The sequence below is a fragment of the Equus caballus genome, chromosome X, assembly GCF_041296265.1.
Source record: "Equus caballus isolate H_3958 breed thoroughbred chromosome X, TB-T2T, whole genome shotgun sequence".
NCBI lineage: Eukaryota > Metazoa > Chordata > Mammalia > Perissodactyla > Equidae > Equus > Equus caballus.
This window is the reverse complement of record NC_091715.1, coordinates 72,467,116-72,490,577: the sequence shown is the minus strand read 5'-3', so window position 1 is coordinate 72,490,577 and position 23,462 is coordinate 72,467,116. Positions and strand designations below refer to the sequence as shown.

The 23,462-nt window shown below is 34.1% G+C and overlaps 1 protein-coding gene across 19 annotated transcripts in view; it reads left to right on the top strand.

Annotated features, from left to right (window-relative positions):
- Nucleotides 1-23,462, top strand: part of ATRX (ATRX chromatin remodeler) — a 240,790-nt gene that overhangs the window by 89,696 nt on the left and 127,632 nt on the right. For all 19 annotated transcript variants that reach the window (XM_070257356.1, XM_070257353.1, XM_070257351.1 and 16 more), the window contains 4 exons: nucleotides 9,760-9,893; nucleotides 10,346-10,522; nucleotides 16,572-16,665; nucleotides 21,706-21,808. In XM_070257356.1, coding sequence (XP_070113457.1) covers nucleotides 9,760-9,893; nucleotides 10,346-10,522; nucleotides 16,572-16,665; nucleotides 21,706-21,808 — 508 coding nt within the window. The remainder of the gene's footprint in view (nucleotides 1-9,759; nucleotides 9,894-10,345; nucleotides 10,523-16,571; nucleotides 16,666-21,705; nucleotides 21,809-23,462) is intronic.

Below are 23,462 nucleotides of genomic sequence, written 5' to 3'. Positions count from 1 at the left end.
TATGATTCCATGTAAACTGTGATAATTTTTGAGATTATTTTAATCTTGACGTTATTTTATTGATGAAAGTAAATCATATCTCAATAAATTGGTGACAACAGACATCTCTCTCCTCAATAGTTTATTATTATTTTTAAGTGCCATCCAATATGGTGGTTCTATTTATTAGAACCTGTTCAAAGTGAAAAAAAGGAGATTGCTCAGATATTTAAGACATTGCTTTCAAAATAAGTATCAATTTACAAAGTGTCCAGACTGATTTAGATTTTAACCATTTTTCAAATAAAATAGAAGTAGTATGATAGCATTAACTTTAACAAGACTTAAACAGTAGGCTTAAATGAAAACACTGTAGCCTGTACAGATTTACTTAACTAAGGGATGGCACAAATCCCTTAAAAGAAGAAAAAAAATACAAAGACACAGCCATATCCTAGCAGTGAAGAATAAAGAAAACAAAGGTATTTCAGAATATAACCATAATGTTTTTACATAGCTTTTAAACCCTTCCTGGACTGTAGTACACCCTACACTCATAATCTTCAAGAAGAAGACAGTGTGGTGTAGTGGATGGAATTTTAGAATAATGGGCATAAGAATATCTGACTTAAACTAGTTCTAACTTTTCCAACAACTGTCTGTGTGATTTTGGGCAAGTGACTTAACTACTCTGCCAAAATTTTCTGATCTCTAAAATGAATGAGTTGGATGAAATTTCCTCTGGTTAATTCCAGTGCCAAAAATCTATGATAGACTTGATGATTTTACTAAAGAACACTATATTAACCATCCATTTATTCATAATAGTAAGCTCTAATATTAAGAAAACATGAAAATGTACATGTAATTTTTGTGTCATATTTTTATAAGTAATTAACTTTGAGTTAGTAAATGCTGTGGGGCCAGCTGTTACTCTAGCTCTGTTTTATATTTTGCTGATGCTGATAGGTTTTTCTGTTTCATAGATCGGCATTCTCCTTAATTAACAAGAAAACATTTTTATTAAGGTGAATGAACAATTTTATTTGCACTTTTGAATAGAGCTTAATCATGGACACAAAGACTCAAATGCTGCTTGCTTACTTATTTTTTGAATAAATATATATACACAATTATTTTATGGGATAGGGATGAGGTCCAGAATGGAATGGTAAAGGCATACATTTTATTCATCAGGGATTTTATATAGTACATGGTAACTGCAAAATTATGAAAGCATTTAAAAATTTATTGTCTTTAAATGCTTTAATTCCTTTTTATTTATGCTATTTGTTTTCCTGTAACTCATGAGACCTCAAATGTTACTGAAAGGCTAATAATGTTTAAAACATGCTATATCCTAATTTAACTGTGAGTGAGAACCTTGGTTTCATATTTAGCCACCAAATGAGAGTGTTGTTAAGGTATGATAATTTTTGTGTTAGAGCATGTCAAAATATAAATATTTTCATCTTTTAAGTTACTTGTTTATGTCTCTCTGTAACTGGCAAGTATTTTATTGGAAGGTATCTTCAATTCCATCTTGTGTTTGTGATTAAAAAATACAACCCTGTTGAGTACTTTTGAGAAGAACTGAATTTTATCTTGAGCATGTTTTTCCTTATACTCAGTTTAATGTGCTTTTATAAACTATACCATTAATAACTTGTTTCATAGCCAGTATACCAGAGAGGTATCTAATACTCATGGGTTATCTGATGATAGGGATACAAATACCTTCTTGAACTATTTTAGTATAGATGATGTATTTGGGCATATTTTAATATGCACTTAGCAACTTTTAAAAATTTGTTTGCAGATCATGATTAAGTCTTGGAATTATTTTTACTATTTTCAGACTTTTGAGTAGGATATATTTTGCTAGACAGCGTATTGTAATTGTGTGTAAATTTGTACACAATTGTGTAATTGTGTATAAATTGTGTATAAATTTCATATGCTTTCCCATTTTAGCAGTATTGTAATACATTTTCAGTGTTGATGTTTATGGAGAGGTAACTAGTGTATTAATGCAAATGCTTAACTATTTGGATGCAATAAATTTCTGTAAAACTTTTCTTGTTCAAGCATTTAATTTTAATTATAATGCATCTTTTGATGAGAGTTGAAAGAGTTTGTTAGAATCAAGATATGCAGGCTAGTTTGTAGCCAAAGAAATTTTGATATTTCTGAAATTGAGGAAGCAAATACTTTATAATTCTTGAAACATACAGGCTTATTATATAAGACATATATTTGTGTAAAACTTTTACAATAGATTTCACTATTATTTATCTTTTCTATTTTATAACTATGATAACTTTGAGGTCATTTAAAAAACTTAGCCATGTCCCAAATATTTAGTAAGTGTGAATAAATAAGTTTCTGTTATTTTAACATACTATTGTGTAGCATCATTCACATTTGAAAATAAATGTATGCTATTATGAGATAGAGTGGTCTAACTTGTAAATTAATTTCTATTTAATTGCATTTATTTAATAAACCATTACAAAATATTATAGATTTGTTGGCAGTAACTTTTATCATGTTTTTGGTTGAGCTTTTAAGAAAAAAATATAAATAGTAGACTAACTTTATGTTTTGAATTTTGTATAACTGAGAATTTGCTTCAAATTTCATAGCTTAGGCTTTATATGATTTTTGAAAGGGAGAAGAATAGTAACAGTTTGTCAGGTTATTTAAATTATACACATAATTTTAAAGTCAGTTATTTGAATGTGACATTATGGTAATGTTGCCTTTTGAATACCTGTTGTGTTTTAAATTGGTTCTTTCATTGAAAAGACATATATTTATGTGGGTTTTTTTTATTATGGTTGCAATTCTACAGTTAGGCTGGCATTGAAAATGCATTATGATTCCTTAATATTTTCAATATAAATAGGGGTATTTTGACCAAACGTTTTCTAATATCCTGTATTTTAACACCTACATAGTGAATTAGCCTCAGTGATAAGATGGTAGTGTAAGTTTAGCAGTGTTAGTGTTGAGGATCATAAAACCAGGCTTGTCTTTAGAGGTTGCATACTAAACAATCACTGAAGAGTCTATTCCCCCCCAAAAAAGAATTATTTTTGGAATATTCTTTTTTTGTATTTTTTGCAGAGTGTGAAACATATTTAAAACTGAGCTTTTAAGAGAAAAAACTAGATTGCTAGATTTTTTTGTAAATAAATTTTGACTAAGTGGAAGTTTTTATATGGATACCCTCCCCTGCCATACACATACATATGTTTACTTTATAGTTGAAGAATGCTTAATTGGGTCTAGTAATACTCCATAGTTTTTCGCGTAATTTTTCTCTCAGTGGGGCTAAATAATTTTTTTTCATAGAAGCAAAATTTGATGTGGAGATTGCTTAAAGAAATTGCCCATGGTTAATAGAAATTCTACTGAATTATAGTGGGACTATACCAAAGCCTTAAAAATTTCCAATTATTTTATCATTTGGTTATTTCTTTGCTTTTCAAACTGGAAAAAATGCAAATGATTGTTTTTTTCCTACGAGCTTGGTATGGGTATTCTGTGATGAAGGCTCTGTACTGTTAATCCAGCGATTTTTGGGAAGTGATTAATGATTCCTGGATATTGTTCATGCTAATTAAGACATTTAATGATTGTTTACCTGATTTCAACAAAGATTAATGGCATGAGTATGTCTCACGTCCCTTTAACATATGACTTTTACTTGGTTTCCATTTTAAACACTTTTCCAAATGTTCATCATCTGTATGTGTCTTTATACAAATTTGGTAAATCTGGAATAAATTTTTTTCTGTAAAGTTTTTTTTTTTCCTCTTTGGTTAGCAAAATTGCTTTGGTTCTTCTTTATTGTGCTTGAAAAACAAAGGCAGCATTTTAAATGAAGTATTTTATTTGTTTTTATGTTTGAGTAAGGATTTTACGTGTCTGACAATTTTAAGGTAATTCTCTTTAAATTTACTTTGTCTTTTAGAGCACAGGTAAGTATTGTAAGTCATTTAAGTATAACACAGGCATCCAGCCAGCGTATAGGATTTATTGATAGATATATAAACTGATTGCAGTTGCCACCAGCTTTCTTTTTTATGCTAGAATTCTCAGCAAGGAAAGAAATGGTCAGTAGTGGTGATCTCTCCGCTTAAGATTTAAACGTTATATTCCAGCCTTCCTTTCCTCTTCTTTGTTTTTGGGTGATACCGAGACTTTCAGAAAATGAGAAATACCCCCCTGGTAAAGACAGTTTGGATTTTCTAGTGTTAGCAAAAGTGATTAAGTTCTCTGAGTTTATATATGCCTCCTCCTTTTTTCTTTAACTTTGAAATTCAAAAGTAAAATTGAGATGAGGAAATTCTCTTTGTTTTCTCCTTTCAAGTATAAAAAATATTAAACTAGTTCTTTAATATGATCAACTTTCCGAGATTTATATCAATGTTTGTAAATTTTTTGTTGAAATTTCCTGTAAAACTGGCTTAGATTTTTGCATAAAATCACGTAATACATATTTTGTAATTTGAGTTTATTCAAACGTTAAGAGTCTATGTATAAATTGTTAATAAACTGTGGGTTCTTAATTTCATACAGCTTTTATTTTTCTACTCCTAAGATTTTTTAAAAAATTATTTGATACTAATTTTAAAAAGAAAACAGTGCTTGTTTTCATTAACTGTAAACATTGTAGGATATGTGGCTAAAAAAATGTTTCAAACTGTTGTTTAGCTTTTTGATTATTTAGTGACTTTATCATTATCTCATGAATTCCACCATTTTTGGGTACAGATCATTATGCCTTAGTCATATTTTTCTATAGAAAGATTCATCTCAAGATACTAACTTTGAACTGAAGACTTAAAAATACTAATACAGATTTTGAAGATGAGAAATTCCATAGTAATTCTATGAAATGTTTTATTTTTTATTCTTAACCCTGAAGTACGTAACATTTGTTAAAACGAAGCCTCACACCCTGCTAGAAGGATATGTGTTCACCACACTGTTCTCATAAAAAATATTCAACATTCTTTGGCTGTAGTCATTTGAATTGTCTGACGTACCAACCTTTTAAATGTGGTATGTTGTTTTAGTACCACGTATACTTAGACAGTTTTGTATCTTTAAAGGGCATGCATTTAAACCTACAATCTTACTCAGAATTCTCTCTTTTAACTAATTTTTCTATTGGGATAGTGTGCACAAAATGTAAAATAAAAAAAAATTTGTCACCTTTGTGTATGGAGACATAGTAGTTTGGCCTTTTAAAAATGTATTTCTTTTTAAATGTACACTTTTTTTGGTGAGGAAGATGGTCCCTGAGCTAACGTCTGGTTGCCAATCTTCCTCTTTTTTTTTTTTTTCCTCCCCAAAGCCTCAGTACGTACCTGTATATCCTAGTTGTAAGTCCCTCTGGTTCTTCTGTGTGGGATGCTGCCGCAGCATGGCTTGATGAGCGGAGTGTAGATCCACCCCCAGGATCCGAACTGGTGAACCCCTGGCTGCCGAAGCAGAATGTGGAAACTTAACCTCTATGCCACGGGGCTGGCCCCAAAAGTGTATTTTTTATTTAGCAATTTTCTTCAAACCTGTTTTCAGAACCTCTTAAAAGAGAAAACAGTAGATTGTAGAATGTATCTGACATGGCCTCTTAGTGCATTTTAGAGATGGAGCATGCTGGACTAAAGATGTTTAGAACTCTTTTTTTCTTTAATGTTTAAAAACCAAAGCTTGAATTCTTTCCTTTCCAAATACATATATTGGAAATCACTGAAATACAGACATCTTTAAGAATGTGACTATTGTTTATTCGCCCAAGCACTCCTTAGCACAGAAGTTGTGAATGAGTAGAGAATAGAGCGCTGGCATAGTAAAGTTAGTAGCAAATTGGGATTCAGGGTCTTAGGTGCTACTCCTGGCTTTTCCACTAACCAGCTTTGTTTCTTTGGCCAAGTCATTTCCCCTCTCTAAGCCTATTTCCTCATCTGTAAAATGACAGAATTAGACTCTGAGGTCCCTCTTCTAGCCTTAACATTTTGTATTGCTTTTTGTAATGGCTGTTTCTCTAAAGCTCCTTGGTGCAAGAGGTCCTTCTCTTGATCACTCCTTTTTTAGAAAGTCAGTGTTTTGACTTATTGATTTACCTACCAGCAGTAGGCAATTTACTTTCTTTTACTGTTTGAGCACTTAAACAAGAGACATTACTCATATCATTTCTAGATAGGATCAGAATTACTAGAGGCTTTCTTGGCTTTCTCTCTCTTTTTTTCTGATTACTTGTTAGTCTTTGCATTCTTGGGCTCATTCCTTATATTATTTTTGCTTTCTTTTAATAGATGTAGGTATAAGGTATAATAAGGCATTATCTTGGTGTTCATTATGTGATTTAGAAGACTTAGCTTGTGTGAGTTTTGGGGTTCTATTATTTTCTCATGCACGAGTTCCGATCATTGTTTGTTTGTGGGTTTTTACCCTTCCTCCCATATTGTTTTGCTTTCTCCCCCCTCCCTTCCCTCCCTTTCAGGAAAATGGAGGAGTGGCTCCATTACTTCCGGCTCTGCCGGGGTTTTCTGCCACAAGAGTGGCACAGCCTGTGCCTCTAATGCTTCTGATAGAGTCGTGACTGCTTTGGATGCTACACCTGCCCCAAGATGTAATAATGAGCATTGAGATTCCAGGGGCAATACCTTGTTGCCTGGATGATTTTCTCAGAAACGTCCTGGAAAGCCTCAAGAAAGGAAACTTCAGAGCAAACAGAATCAACTAGGGATCATCACTATACATCCAACACATGCATACCAGCACGGGTTCGGCCGAGGCCTCCAAAATGATGCTTTGCCAGCCTCAGCTGGTTCTCAAGTGATGATGTCCTTGAAGTCTCTGTGGCCCGTGACTCAAGAGTTAAGGTAGTGGAGTTTCCCTTAAAGCATCTCACAGCAGGCTTTGTAGATGGGACACATCTCACCTCAGCATGTTTGCTGACTACTCAGGTTGAAGGTCAGCCTCAACCCTTAGGTCCTTCAAATTAAGTTCTAACTTTGGGGTATAGGTTATATGATAAGCTAGGTTTATGATACAATGGGTCTTTGATATATTGGCCATCAGTCATACTTTATATAGAATGACTTAACTTTATTATTCTTTTTAGGGCTTAATGTACATAGCTATACGTTGGGTTTTCCTTTGGTCAAAAGGTGTTAGAGGGCAAACCTAAAACATCATAGTGAGGTAAAGCTTAGGGAGTCTCCATCACTCTGTGTGTAACTTTTACTTTGGAGGAAAATGAACGTTCTCTGAAGTTTGTAATTTTTTCCTGCCTCTAAAGTGACTGTGATTGTTCTATATATTATGGTCTTACTAAAGATTGTTGATAAATCGTGTAATTCTTCAGTGTGTGGATCTTGTTTAATATTCCATGTTTATTATGTGATTTATTATTTGATATAGAATTGTATCTTATTATCTCAAGTATATCGTATTTCTTAGTTTCTTCCTGACAATCCAGAGCTTGATTATGAATTAGGTTTACATATTTTGGCCTCCCATTTAGTAGACATATTCTTAGTGGTCTAGAATTTGAAAGAAGAAAAATTATATGATTTATTATAATTAGCAACTAAGTATTTACAGGTAATAGGGAATTTAAGACTTTTTTGAACTTGTAAATACAAACTGAAATCAGGAGATTAAACTAACCTTTACAGTAACTAAATTAATAATTGTATTTTTGTTGGCTATTATTGTACTACCCAAATGGTGATAAAAGATCTGGTAACTACAAGTGAACTATGTTTTTCTATTTGTAATGTAGTACCCACTACTTCACATTACACACACACACACACACACACACACACACACACACACACACCACTTCATTCCAAAACGGTGGTTTTACCCAAATTGGTTTGAGAAAGGTTTTCCTTGTCCATGGGAAGTCACAATGTAATGTGTATTAAAGATGGTTTTAGAGAGTTTTTCTAGGAAGATGCTTTTATTAAATTTAAAGAACCACCTTTTATTCTGAAACTGTTTCCTAATTTGTGGAGGATGTGTTGAGATATTCTTTATTTTATAAAATGATGAAAATAAATGATATTTAGGTGTAAATTTTTTTCTTGGCAAAATGAAAAGTTGGCAACTCTATGTTAGTCTCCATTTAAAAAAAATTTACTGTGTGCAATCCAGGTCAGTACACCACTGATTTAGAAGTTGAAGAGCAATGTTTAACAGCTCAACTCCAGTAGGATTTAAATTGAAGTTATCTAATGTCCACTTTATCGAAATACAAATCAGGGTGGAAACCCTCAGAAAAGCAAACTGATCTCTGGTTTCCTTTAGCGATTGGTAACTGTGTTGTCTAAGTATTTCTGATCCATCTGTTTGTAGGGGAAAACACCAAAAGACATACAAAAAGCATTTATGGAAGTGATTACCTATTTTGCTTCAAAATATTTTCCTTTGTTTGTTTAGGTGCCTTTGCTATATATCTTTGAATAAAAATAGCAATGAACAATCTACCTTTCAAACAAAATTAAGAAGGCATTAATATGCATTAACATCTCCTACTATTGAGTGAATTCTTGATTGAAATTTGAGTGCATGTTGAGAAATATCTTTATATTTCTTATCCAAATAATCCAGAAATAACAAAAGTTCCATAATTCCAGCTGCAAGTTTTTGACTGAGCTAGAGAGGCAATCTTGGTTTCTGTGTGGATGTTTATCCCATAGAGCTTAGTTCATGGAAAACTGAGAATCATGCCACCTTCCTTTTAAACGTTTTTATAAGGTATTCCTTTGCTACTGTGAATTAGGACTTTATATCCAAGGGACACCCAGGTGCAAAACATCTCCTCTTGCACAAAAGCTGCACGATTGCTTTTATCTTACATTTTCAGATGTCTTCTTTTAGTGCAAACATGGAAATTTATTAGGGATATATTCTATTTTAACATAAGATGGTATTAGTTAAAGAAGTACTTTCTCATGCTTTTAGCAGTTGATTTTCCCACTAGCAAATTGGTTTTTGAGGTGCATCTTGAGAAGTTTTGATATGAGTGAGGCTACTGCACTATCTACTTTTTTGGAAAGTGAAAACTCACTTATGGTAATTTGTGTTCTTTTACCATGTATGTAATTAATAGCACTCATGTCCTCTCTCTTCTTTACCCTAGCTTGAATATTATTAGGGATTTCGGATTGCTTCAGTACTTATTGTTTGGTGTATGCTTTCATCTAGTTAACAGAATTTATGAAGTAAATTGAAATTTAAGGGCCAAAAATATTATCCACCAATTTGAGGCACTGTTTCATAATAAAGTGGTTTATTACACACTAGTTTTCTAAGAATATGTTTTGCTGTTAAATAAATCCTCTCATGTGGAGTTTTGTCTTGGAATGCCATTTGTCTGAATAAGTTGATTTACTATTGTTGGCCTGTCTGATATTGTAGTTGTTGAATGATGGCAGCAGAGCAGGTATAGGATTGGAAGGTTATCCAGCATGAAATTGCAGTTGGTCAAAATAGTTCGTTGAAATATCCTGAGATTTTTCAATGTAACGCAGAATTATATAGAATTGGGGAAAAATCAGTGCTAAGAGCATTTTCAAAAGTTTTGATTGGTAGCTTAGGTAAAAACATGGTTTTGATAGTCTTGTATTTATAATATAAAATCTGTTGACACATTTATTTCTATTTTGATACAGAGAATTCTTTATTTTTGTTCTTAATTTGTTATACTTCAGTAGCAACTATATAGTTTTTTATTGTCTTTTTACTCTCAAGAATTGCCAAGAAGATGCTTTTAGAAGAAATTAAAGCCAATCTTTCATCCGATGAGGATGGGTCTTCAGATGATGAACCAGAGGAAGGGAAAAAAAGAACTGGAAAACACAATGAAGAAAACCCAGGAGATGAGGGTGAGCGCTCTAAAGAGAAGTATAGGATATCATAATTTGATTGTTTGATCGCTTCAGTCTTTGAAGACTATCTGACCATGTGTATCTTACTATGTATATTTAAAGTTTATTAAAATGTTTAAAACTTTACTGCCTTTACTCCTTTTGAGTATCTGATAATAATTGTGCATGTTTTATCAGTTGCTGACAATAAACAGATGATTTTTAAAGCAAAATATTTTTTACCTTTTAAAACTGGACTGTGTATTGGTAATATTTAACCAATATTTAATAATAGTAATAGATCAAGTCTGATGTATGAGATTTCCTAGTATGACCAATGATACAATGGTAAATGCACAGCTCTGATCTTTTTCATAAATTAGGATAATTGTCAAAAAACAAAATAGTTTTACAAAATATTTTAAAGGAAAAAAGAGTGAAGATTTTACTGATTTATTTTCTCCATTTAGAAGCAAAAAATGAAGTCAATTCTGAATCAGATTCAGATTCTGAAGAATCTAAGAAGCCGAGATACAGACATAGGCTTTTGAGGCACAAACTGACTGTGAGTGATGGAGAATCTGGAGAAGAAAAAAAGGTGAAGCCTAAAGAGCACAAAGAAGCCAAAGGCAGAAATAGAAGGAAGGGTAAGACATTTTAATTCTGAATGTAAGGAACATACTGGTTTTATAAGCTAATTATAGTAATGAAATTTAAGTATATATGTTCCAACGATTGACGGCCTATATTCAGTGAATATCAGCACATTGGCAACAACTGTTCTCTTATGTGAGAGTAAAATAAAGAATTTAGACTGGGAAGATAACCCAGAAACTTGAGAGATGACATAAAACATACTTTTAATCTTTAGTTGTCATTTAGATTAAAAAGATAAATAAATATGACAGTAAATAAAAGCTATGTAGAAAATACAAGATTGCCTATAACTGCGGGAAGAAATAATGCTTTCCTAAGGAAAGATAGAAGATGCAGTTAATTTGGGTAGATTTATACAAGCTTATTGCAGAACTTGTATGTAGTCAGATTAAATTTTCATTTCATTAAAAGTCTGAATCCTTCTGTGCTGAATGCTTCCATGTTTCCAGCATCATGGTAAACATTAAGGATACAAAAAGGAATAAGGAAATCATTGTCTTGTGTGGTGGTTTTCAACCTGGCTACACATGCAGATCACTCGGGGGATTTTAAAATATACTTATGACAGGGCTTCATCCCAAGCCAATTACAGCATAGTAGATGATGGTGGCACCTAGGTATCCATATATTTTAAAAGCATGTCTGATGTGATTCTGCTCTGTAGGCAGATTTGGCAGTCACTGGTTTAGTAAGAATTATTGACATTAATATGATAAGAAATTATAGCACCATGAGGGATGTCTTGTACAACAGAGGTATTGTATAGTGCAGCACAAAGGAACATTTCTTTAGCTTCTTGCGGGATAAGGGTTATCCCTAGAGAAGACTTCACAACGATGAAGAGTCTCACCCAGCAGACCAAGTTGTAAGTGGGGAGCAGGGAGATGTGTTGTGAAGATTTATAATATAAGCAGGAAAAAAATTGTAAAAGCCTCTGCAAAATGTTTGGCACATGGTGGAGGGAATGCAATTAATATGATATAGCTGGACTATAGGAGGGAGTAGGGAAAGGAACAACAGGAAATGAGGCTGGGCCAATGAGACAGACAGATACGGAGACCCTTGTAAACCTGTGTTTCTCAAACTGGAGTACTTGGCAGGAGACCCATGGGTACATGAGACTATAGAGTAAATATGGTACATCTCTTTGGTGTGTTCATTTTGCTTGAGATTTGGGGGAGAGCATTCTTTTATTAAGTAATCACATGTATGTTGAGCAATTAAATGTGAAATTTGCCTTAGAATCTCAGCTAACTAAAAGTTCAAAGAAAGTTTTTTGCTTCTTAGGGGAAGATTCTGAAGACTTTACTACCCAACTCCTGAAGGGCAGATTCACTTCCTTGCCACTAGGAATAGGAAAGCATTTTAGGAAGTGTCTGAGAAGTACAGTAGGCTCTGTAGGCTGCAAAGCCATTAAGGTTTTCTGGTTTTTTAATTTTTGAAAAGTATTTTTATTTTTTATATCATAGCTGTATTGAGATATAATTCACAAACCATACAATTTACCTGTTTACAGTGTACAATTTAACTTTTAGTATATTCACAGAGGAGTGCCACCACTTTTTTTAAAAAGTTTTTATTTGAAGTATACTCTACGTACAGAGGAATGTGCATTTCCTAAGTGGACAGCTTGGTGAATTTGTATGGCACCACGATAAAGGCACAGGACATTCATTACTGGCACTCAAGAATCACAACCTCAGCACGACCACTCATTTTTCCCATTGAAAACTTTTAACCAAGGATGTAATATGATCAAATTAATTACCTACTATTCTGTGAGAATGAAAAGTTTGAATCTGTTTGGAGGATATTGCCGTAGATGACACCAAGTGCCATTTGTTGGCGAAAAGGAGGGTTGACTTGAGACACATAGGAAACTGACTTGTTAGGCCTTATTAACTGATAAGAAAGAGAAAAATCTAGGATGACTGTCAGGTTTTTGGAGTTGTTGTGATATATGTATAATACTACAAAAATATTTGAGATTGCCCAGTAGAGTTGTAATGTTGCACAAATGGCAGGCTAAGGAAAGAATCTTGGAATCCTGAACATTTAAAGGGCTATGGAACAGCACTTATCCATTAAAGAGGAGGAGAAAGGTCTCCCCTCCTCACACATACTTAATATGTTATGGACATTTTCATGTTAATAAATAAATAGTACATCATTTTGTCAATACCTATCTCATCAATTTCTCTGCAGTATGACTCCAAGCTTGTCTTTCAGATTCTATAAAGGAACTGAGTGATTTAGCAGGTTAAATAACAACATGAATTCCTGTGCATCTTCAACAAAAGGAGAAATACTGATTATGCCTCTGAGGCTCAGCTCAGGATATAGAATCCCTTAGTGGGCATGATTGCATTTGAAATACTTTATTAAAACCCAAGTTTCTGTGACCTATGTTTTCACTGTCCTCTTCTCTGGGTAATTTATTACCCACGTGTATTTTTGTTTGTGTAGGAGGAATTAAACTAAAATCACAGCCTATTTATGTTTCTAATTCGGATTATGATCATAGTGATTGATGCTCTATTTGTAGTTGCATAATTTTCCAAGTTTTCAAACTCTGGTGTCCCTATATTGTCTGGAAACTTGAGTTGGGTGATGGGGAGAAATCAAAAGAGAATAGCTTACTTATTTCTTTTTTTTTTAAATTATTTTTATTTTTATTTTTTTTAAAGATTGGCACCTGAGCTAACAGCTGTTGTCAGTCTTTTTTTTTCTTTTAACTCTTTCTCCCCAAAAGCCCCTAGTACCTAGTTGTATATTCTGGTTGTTAGGTCCCTCTGCCTGTGCTACGTGGGACCCTGCCTCAGCATGGCCTGATGAGTGGTGCCATGTCCATGCCCAGGATCTGAACTGGTGAAACCCTGGGCCACCGAAGCAGAGCATGCGAACTTAACCACTTGGCCACGGGGCTGGTCCCTAGCTTACTTATTAAATCAAGTGCTGCGTGTGAACTTTAATTTTCACATAAATTGGAAAAAAGTTATAAAAGTTATTTTGATGCTAATTTAGAAATGTAATTATTGCCTTTATATTAGATGATATTAAGTTGATGTTATTTTTCTCAAGTGTGATAATGGTATTTAGTTATGTCATGATGTCTGTACTTACTTTCAAATGGTTCAGTGCAAAAAAGAGTGTGTGTATGTATAGATAGAGATAAAGCAAATGTGGTAAATGTTAATTATTTTTAAATAATTAAATATTTAAATTCACTTATTTGTGAATTTAAGAGAAAGGATACAAGTGTTCAACAATTCTTTCTAATTTTTGGTCAATTTGAAAATTTTCAAAATAAAATGTTTGATGAAAAATTAATACTAGGCTTTAAAAATTATACTTAATCTCACAATTTGTATGTGTGTTCATGTGGACACACGTGTTCTCCCAAATTCCCAGTTGCTTAGCCATTCTTTTTTACTATTGTTTGTTTTTTATTCTGGTAGAATACACGTAACAAAATTTTAACAATTTTAACAATTTTTAAGTGTACAATCAGTGGCATTAAGTATATTCCCATTGTTGTGCAACCATCAGCACTGTCTCCAGAACTCTTTCATCATCTCAAACTGAAACTCATTAAGCAATAACTTGTCATTGCTCTCTCCCCCATAGCAATTTTTTTATAGTATTTATGTTCACCCATTTTTTTTAGATAGAAGAGACCTTTGATTCTGATCTCAGGTCATGATAGATCTTTTAAAAATTTTGTTATTTTGAAATAATTTAAGATTTACAGAAATGTTGCAAAAATAGTAGAGTTCCTATATACCTTTCACCCACTTCCCTAATTTGACACCTTGTACTTAATATAGTATGATAATTAAAACCAGGAAATTAAGGAGCCAACCTTGATGGCCTAGTGGTTAAAGTTTGGTGCGCTCTGCTTTGACAGCCTGGATTTGGCTCCCTGGGCACAGAACCACACCACTCATCTGTCAGTAGCCATGCTGTGATGGTGGCTCACATAGAACTACTAGAAGGACCTACAACTAGAAGATACAACTGTGTACTGGGGCTTTAGGGAGGGGGAAAAAAAGAGAGAGGAAGATTGGCGACAGATGTTATTACCTCAGGGCAAATCTTTCCCAGAAAACAAAACAAGGCAGGAAATTAACATTGATACAATACTGTTAACTAAACCAGGGGTTGGCGAACTACACTTGTAGGCTAAATCCGACCTTCTGCCTGTTTTTATAAAGTTTTATTGGATCACAGTCATACTTAGTTACTGCTTTCATGTGTTTAACAATGTCAAAGTTGAGTAGAGATGAGTACTGTAGTTGCAACAGAGACCATGTAGCCTAAAAAGTTGAAAATATTTGCCATGAGACTTTAGATAAAATGTTTTCTGACCTATGAAGTAAACTATAGATCTTATTTGGTTATCATTACTTTTCCCACTAATGTTTTTTTTCTGCTCCAGAATCCAATCTAGGATCCCACATTGCATTCAGTTGTAATGTCTCCTTAATCTACTCCAAGCTATGACAGTTTTTCTGTCTTTTCTTTCATGGCCATGACACTTTTGAAGAGTATTGATCATTTATTTTTTAGACTGTCCAAGTGTATGTATTCGTCTAATGTTTTCTCATGATTAGATTGAGGTTATTGTGCGTTTTGACAAGAATACCACAAAAGCGATATTGAATCCTTCTCAGTGTATCATACCGAGTATACGACGACAGTCTGTCTTATTGCTGGTAATGTTAGCCTTGATTATTTGATTAACTGTTAAGAAAACTGTTTTTCTATTCATATTTAATGAATATTTTGTGGAGAGATACTTTGAGACTATGCAAATATCCTGTTTTTTATTGTACTTACACTCACTAAATTTAGCATCCATCTTGCCTGAAGCAATTACTATGATGTTTGCATAGTGGTGATTTTCTATTTCTTTCATTACTTCTACATTTAGTAATTGTAAGGAAGGATTGTCTGTTTTCCCCTATTTATTTATTTATTTGTTTGTTTATCGCATTACTTATATTAATATGGACTTAGAGATGTTTATTTTATTCATGAGTTATAATCCAGTTGTTCATTTTGTTACTTAAATCGTTCCAGCTTTGGCTACTGGGAACTCCTTCAAGTTAGATCACGTGTCCTTTGAATATGCCCCTGTCAATTTTGGAGCATTGCTTTACTTTCTGGCACCACAAGTTATTCCAGGCTCATATTGTATTTTCCCTGCCTAGATTCCTTTGGACAGAAGATGGGTATACTCTGGGGTTTTAGATGCCTGTGTCATAGTGGCAATTTTGGTACAGAAAAACAGAATTTTGGAGAGAAAAGATAAAATCAGAAATTCCCTTTATGTTCTTGTGATGTGCAGGGCTCAGCTCCTTTTTCTCAGTGCTGTGGCTAGAAATGGAGTTCTCCCAGAGTTTTGCTGTTAGCACCCTCTGCATAGTTTTGGAATTCAGCCTGCCTTTCTGTCAAAACCAGGAAGGAAAGGAGGGAAAAAGAATCATGATACTCACAGCCACCACGCACGACCCTGTAATTTTATAGGGATCGTTATTCAAGTGTTGATTTCAGTCCCCACACTACCTGCTATTGTTTGCTTTTCAGAGTCCTAAGGTGGTTTCTTTGTGTATTCTGTCCATAGTTTTTAGTTGTTATAAATGGCAGAAAGAGTCTGTAATCACTTGTATTCCATCTTGGCTAGCCTACTTTGCTTGTTTTGAAGTACCAGAATTCTTTTTAGTTTATTTACCTTTGGCAATTACTAATACATTTTATGGACATTATCATTTTGTTAATTTATATACAAATACTACTTATATCTTAATGTAGTACTGTAGTTGTATAATCGTAGTTGGAATACGTTTGAATTTTTTTTTTAAATATCATTTGAATCATTAACTGGTCTAATCTATATGATGTAATATCCATTAATGTCCATACTTACAGATATTCTTCTCACAAAGCTCTAAGTTTTAATGTGAAGTTATTGACAAATTAAGTGAATTGCATTTCTGTTGGGAAGTATTTAATAACTTAATACTTCTTTTATTCAAGTGAGCAGTGAAGATTCTGAAGATTCTGATTTTCAGGAATCAGGAGTTAGTGAAGAAGTTAGTGAATCTGAAGATGAACAACGGCCCAGAACAAGGTAAATATTATATTGTTTTTTCAAAAGAATTTTAGGGCTTAATCTGAATAACTGTGCTTTAAATTATTTGTAGAAAAGTTGCTATTACTAATAAAGTTAAGTAAAATATTTAATATTTTGATTTGAAATTGTTAAAATTATTAAAGAATGTGTATAAACATATGTATAGTTGAATTATGTGTTCCAAGCTAGCTGGACTTTCAGCATGCAAAAACACTCGACTGTGATTTTTGGTTGTTATAGGGGGAAGTTGTAGTGTGTTAGCTAAGAAGCTCTGTAGACAAACTACCGCAGTCTAACTGCTGGCTTTACTACTTTCTGTTTATATGAGTACTCTGTACTTTGGTTTCCTTATCTGTAAAATAGGGATTACAATAGTACTTACCTTATTGATTATTGTGGACATTAAATGAGATGGTGCATGTAAACAGCTTTGAATACTATCCACTTGGCGTATGGTAAGTGCTCCATGAATGCTTATTATTAGTCTTAGTAGTACTGCTATTATTATAGTAATTAAGATATGTTTGTTCTCTCAATACACATAGCTGCTGATTTAGATTACTATTTAAAATTTTGCTTCCTTCTTAGCATAGTATTTTATTTTATTTTAAAGATTGGTACCTGAGCTAACATCTGTTGCCAATCTTCTTTTTTTTCTCTTCTTCTCCCTAAAGACTCCCAGTACATAGTTGTATGTTCTAGTTGTAGGTCCTTCTGATTGTGCTCTGTGGAATGCTGCCTCAGCATGGCTTGATGAGCAGTGCCATGTCCATGCCCAGGATCCGAACCGGCAAAACCCTGGGCTGCTGAAGCGGAGCACGTGAACTTAACCACTCGGCCATGGGGCCGGGCCCCAGTATAGTATTTTAGATAATACTAACCATTCTCAGAATTTTTCAGTTTTCTCCTCCAGAATGATATGATCCTTCTACAGTTTTATCAAATGGGCAATCTATGTGTGAGTGTGTATGTGTATGTCTACATAGGTGTCTACACTTATAAATTTAAAAACATTTGAGTTTTTTTAGATTAGTACTTACCAGGTTGTGCCTGGAGTGTAGCAACATATTGTACTTTAAGGAAATGAAAAGTAACAATAAGATACAATGAGGATTCTTTAAAACTGAGATATAATTCACATAATACAAACTTCACCATTTTAAAGTGTAGAATATAGTGGTTTTCAGAATATTCACAAACTTGTGCAACAACCACCACTATCTAATTTCAGAACATTTCCATCACTCCAGAAAGAAACCCTGTACCCATTAGCAGTCATTTCATGTTCTTCCTATCCCCAATCCCCTGGCAAAAAATAATCTACTTTGTATATGGATTTGCCTATTCTGGACATTTCATATGAATGGATTCATACAATATGTGGTTTTTTATGAATGAGTTCTTTCACTTAGCATGTTTTCAAGGTTCATCCATGCTGTAGCTTGTATCAGTACTTTATTCCTTTTTTAAGTATTTTTTTAATGGTGGTAAAATATACGTAGCATAAAATTTACCATCTTATCCACTAAATGTACAGTTTAGTAGTGTTAAGTACGTTCACATGGTTCTAGAACCAATCCCTGTAACTCTTGTTATCTTGTAAAACTGAAGTCTTTACACATTAAATAGTATCTTCCTATTCCCCCTTCTCTCCAGCCCCTGGCAACTACCATTCTGCTTTCTCTATGAGTTTGACTACTGTAGGTACCTCATATAAGTGGAATCATACAGTATTTGTCTTTTTGTGACTGGCTTATTTCACTTAGTATAATATCCTTAAGCTTCATACATGTTGCAGCATATATCAGAATTTCATTTCTTTTTAAGGCTGAGTAATGTTCCATCGTATGCATACACCATATTTTGTTTATTCATTTATCCATCAGTGGACACTGGATTGCTTCCATCTTTGGCTATTGTGAATAATGCTGTTTATAAACATGGCAGTACAAATATCTCTTTAAGTCCCTACTTCCATTTCTTTTGGTTATATACCCAGAAGTGAAATTGCTGGAGCATATGATAATTCTATGTTTAACTCTTTGAGGAATTGCTACACTGTTTTTCATAGTGGCTGCACCATTTTACATTCTCAACAATAGTACGCAAGAGTTATACTTTCTCCACATCCTCACCAATACTTGTTATTTTCTGTTTTTTTTAATTGATACTAACCATTCTAATGAGTGGGAGGTGGTGTCTCATTGTGGTTTTGATTTGTATTTTCCCTAATGGTTAGTGATGTTGAACATCTTTTCATGTGCCGTGAGTTAGATGAGACAGAATTCCTGTCCCTTGGGCAACTCTCACACAAGCTGGAAGGTTGCAAGCAAGTTCTACTCTTTTCCTTCCTTCCTGTGGGTGGTGCTGGGAATTGGGCGCTCCCGTTTGACTTCATTGAGCTGAGCAGGGAAGGAGATAGGGCAAATGTGAGCAGAAATGCCACGAAATTTCCTACCATTTTGTGTGACTCTTGGTTAGGTGTTCACTTGGTTGCTGCAGTTTCTTGACTGGTTTCTAGAGTTCTCACAAAGTTAGTTTTTACCATATGTTGTTGTTTATTCTGTGTTTTTGTGGGAGAACAAGAGTCTGGAGCTTCCTGGTCTGTTATCTTGCTGAGGTCACTTGACTACTTCATTACTTTTAATGACTGAATAACATTCCATTTTCTAGATAAAACCACATTTTGTTTATCCATTCATCTATAGATGGGCATTTGGGGTCTTTCTACTTTTTGGCTATTATGATTAATGCTGCTATGAACGTTTGTATACAATTTTTGCACAGTTGTGTTTTCATATTCATTCATAGGAAATACCTATGATGGGAGTTGTTGGGTCATATGGTCACACTATGCTTAACTTTCTACGGAGCTGCCAGCTGTTTTCCACAGTGGCTCACCATTTTACATTCCCACTAGCAGTGCACTAGGGTTCCAATTTCACCACACCTTCTCCAACGTTTCTCATTTTTGTTCTTTGGATTATAGCCAACCTAATGGGTGTGTGGTAGCATCTCACTGTGATTTTGGTTTGCTTTTCCCAAATGACTAAGGATGTTGAGCATTTTTTCATGTGTTTACTGGCCATTTGTATATCTTCTTTGGAGAAACATCTATCAAAATTCTTTTCCCAATTTTTTTTTAAAGATTTTATTTTTTCCTTTTTCTCCCCAAAGCCCCCCGGTACATAGTTGTGTATTCTTTGTTGTGGGTTCTTCTAGTTGTGGCATGTGGGACGCTGCCTCAGCGTGGTCTGATGAGCAGTGCCATGTCCGCGCCCAGGATTCGAACTGACGAAACACTGGGCCACCTGCAGCGGAGCGCGCAAACTTAACCACTCGGCCACAGGGCCAGTCCCTCTTTTCCCAATTTTTAACTGAATTTTCTTTTTGTTGATTTGTAACAGTTCTTTATGTATTCTGGATACAAGGCTCATAACAGATGTATGATTTGCAGATATTTTCTCCCATTCTGTGGGTTATCTTTTCACTTTCAATACAGTATCCATTCATGTATAAAAGTTTTTAATTGTTTCTTTTGAGGAAGATTAGCCCTGAGCTAACATCTGCTGCCAATCCTCCTCTTTTTGCTGAGGAAGACTGGCCTTGAGCTAACATCTGTGCCCATCTTCCCCTACTTTATACGTGGATGCCTACCACAGCATGGCTTGCCAAGTGGTGCTGTGTCTACACCCAGGATCCAAGCCAGAGAACCCCGGACCGCCAAAGCGGAACGTGTGCACTTAACTGCTGCCCTGCCGGGCCGGCCCCAAAAGTTTTTAATTTTGATGAAGTCCAGCTTATCTATATTTTTCCTTTGGTTGCTTGTGCTTTTGGTGTCACATTTAAGAATCCATTGCCTAATCCAAGGTCACAAAGATGTATGGCTGTATTTTCTTTGACAAGTTTTTGTAGTTTTAGCTCTTACATCTCGGACTTTGATCCTTTTTTTTCCTATAACCTCTATGAAATTTTATTTAAGTAAGCTTCTAGTTTTATATGTTTAGATGGTTCTCAGTATTTTCTACTATAAATACTATTGTCATAAAAGTATTTTCATACTCACACATATAGAGATATATAAATATTTTTACAACACTGTTATGTATACATATATGCATATATATTTTCATATATATGCATATGTGTGTGTATTCACACACTTGTCTCACTTGTCTGATTATTTCCTTAGAGTAAATTTCTAAAAGTGACATTGTTAGGTCAAAGTTGTACAATTTTAAGATTTGTCATGCATATATTTGCACTCTTATAGAAGTCAATTTTTTCTCCCCCTAGCAGGATATGTAAATAACCATTCCCTCACTCTTTCAACAATAAAACAATGAGCAGTCTATTAGCTAGAACGTATATCTTAGGGGGACTTTGATCCTTTCTGTGTTAATTTTTGTATATGGTGCAAGATAAGGGTCCGACTTCATTCTTTCGCACGCAGATATTCAGTTGTCTCAGTATCGTTTGTCAAAAAGATTATTTTTTCCCTATTGAATTGTCTTGACAGTCTTCTGGAAAATCAGTTGACCAAAAATGTAAAGTTTTATTTCTAGACTCTCATTTCTCTTCCATTGATCTGTGTGTCTACTTTTTATGCCAGGAACATACTGTCTTGATTAATGTCACTTTGTGTACCATTTTCTAAGCCAAGAAGCACTTTTCTCAATAAAAATTGTTGACTGTTTTTTTTCAAATTTATGTGAATTGATAGGAAGAAAATAGTATTAAACTTTTAGAAGCTGCTTTTTGTTTTAGAGATGGTGAATATTTTTATATGTATATTGGCCTTCTATATTTCTAAAGACCCTTTATCCATTTTATTACTTATGTGCCAGACCTGTCCTCTGAATAACTTAAAATATTGATCCTTGAATTAGAATTAAGGATTATCCTTTTTGAAGTAAAGTTCTTTTGCTTTTTGTTTTCCCCTGTCTTTTTAAGATAAAGCAGTTCTAGAGTAGTACATAATTTATTTAAGGAAATTCATCATGAAGTATTTTATTTTGCATTTTAAATGTTCTTTAGGTCTGCCAAGAAAGCAGAATTGGAAGAAAATCAGCGGAGTTATAAACAGAAAAAGAAAAGGCGACGAATCAAGGTTCAGGAAGATTCATCCAGTGAAAATAAGGTAATAATGACATTTACCCTGTGTTTGCATTATAACTGGTACAGTAGACCATAGTGAATATGTTATTACCTCTTCTGCATTCTATTTGTTAGTTGAATTTTACTGGTTTATTTACATTTTACACTTCTGTGGAAAGATTGACTTATTGAATGTAGAAATATGCACAAGTATTAATTTTGTCATATTATCAATTTTTTTCTGTTTCCTAACTAAATCTAATGGAAATTTTAAGCTGTTCTAATTGATTACTTTACATTCTTAGAGCTGTAGAACTGGTGTGCAGTGTTCTATTTATTTTTGAAGACAAAGCATTTTATCCTGAGTAATGTCTCATAGGTGAATAAATTTCTTCTAGCAATGAAGTTAGCTAATTTGAGTTTCTTATATCTAAGCAGAATTATGTAAAGTACGCATTCTATGTAATGTGTTTGTTCTGTCAACACTGTTGTCTTGTGCAGGGGTGGGGATGTGTTCTTTTCTTTAAATTAATGTTTTAACCATTTCCAAGTGTACAATTCAGTGGCCTTAGTTACATTTACAATTGGAAACTGTACCCATTAAACAGTAACTCCCCATTCTGCCTACCTCGAGCCCCTTATTACCTCTATTCTAATTTCTGTGTCTATGAATTCACCTATTTTAGGTACATAATATAAGTGAATCATCCAACATTTGTCCTTTTGTGTCTGGCTTATTTCATTGATGTAATGTTTTCAAGGTTCGTTCATGTTGTAGCATGTATCAGAATTTCCCCCTTTTAAGGCTGGATAATATTCCATTGTATGTATATATCACATGTTTATCCATTCATCTGTTGATTGGCATTTGGGTTGTTTCCACCTTTGGCTATTTTGAATAATGCTGCTATGAACGTGAGTGTACAAATATCTGTTTGAGTCCCTGCTTTTAATTTTTTTGGTTATAATCTGAGTAGTGGTATTGCCCGATCATATGGTAATTCTATGTTTAACTTTTTGAGAAACTGTCATACGGTTTTCCCAATGCACCAGGCTTCCAGTTTCTCTATATCCTCACCAACACTGGTTATTTTCTTTCTTTTTGTTTTAATAGCTACCCTAATGGGTGTGAGAAAGTATCTCATTTGTGGTTTTGATTTAAATTTTCCTAATGACAAGTGATGTTGAGCATCTTTTCATGTGCTTATTGAACATTTCTATATCTTCTTTGGAGAAATGTCTATTCCAGTCCTTTGGCCCCCTTTTGGTTCCCCCCACCCCGGGAAGATTTGGCCTGAGCTAACATCTGTTGCCAGTCTTCCTCTTTTTGTTTGAGGAAAATTTGCCCTGAGCTAACATCTGTGCCAGTCTTCCTCTATTTTGTATGTGGGTTGCCGCCACAGCATGGCCGCTGACAAGTGGTATAGGTCCGCACCTGGGAACCAAATCCGGGCTGCCAAAGCGGAGTGTGCCGAACTTAACCACGAGGCCACGGGGCTGGCCCTTTGGGTTGTTTTTAATACTCTTTTTTTTTTTTTTGAGGAAGATTAGCCCTGAGCTAAAATCTGCCGCCAATCCTCCTCTTTCTGCTAAGGAAGACTGGCCCTGAGCTAACAACCGTGCCCATCTTCCTATACTTTATATGTGGGCTGCCTGCCACAGATGACTTGACAAGTGGTGCATAGGTCTGCACTCAT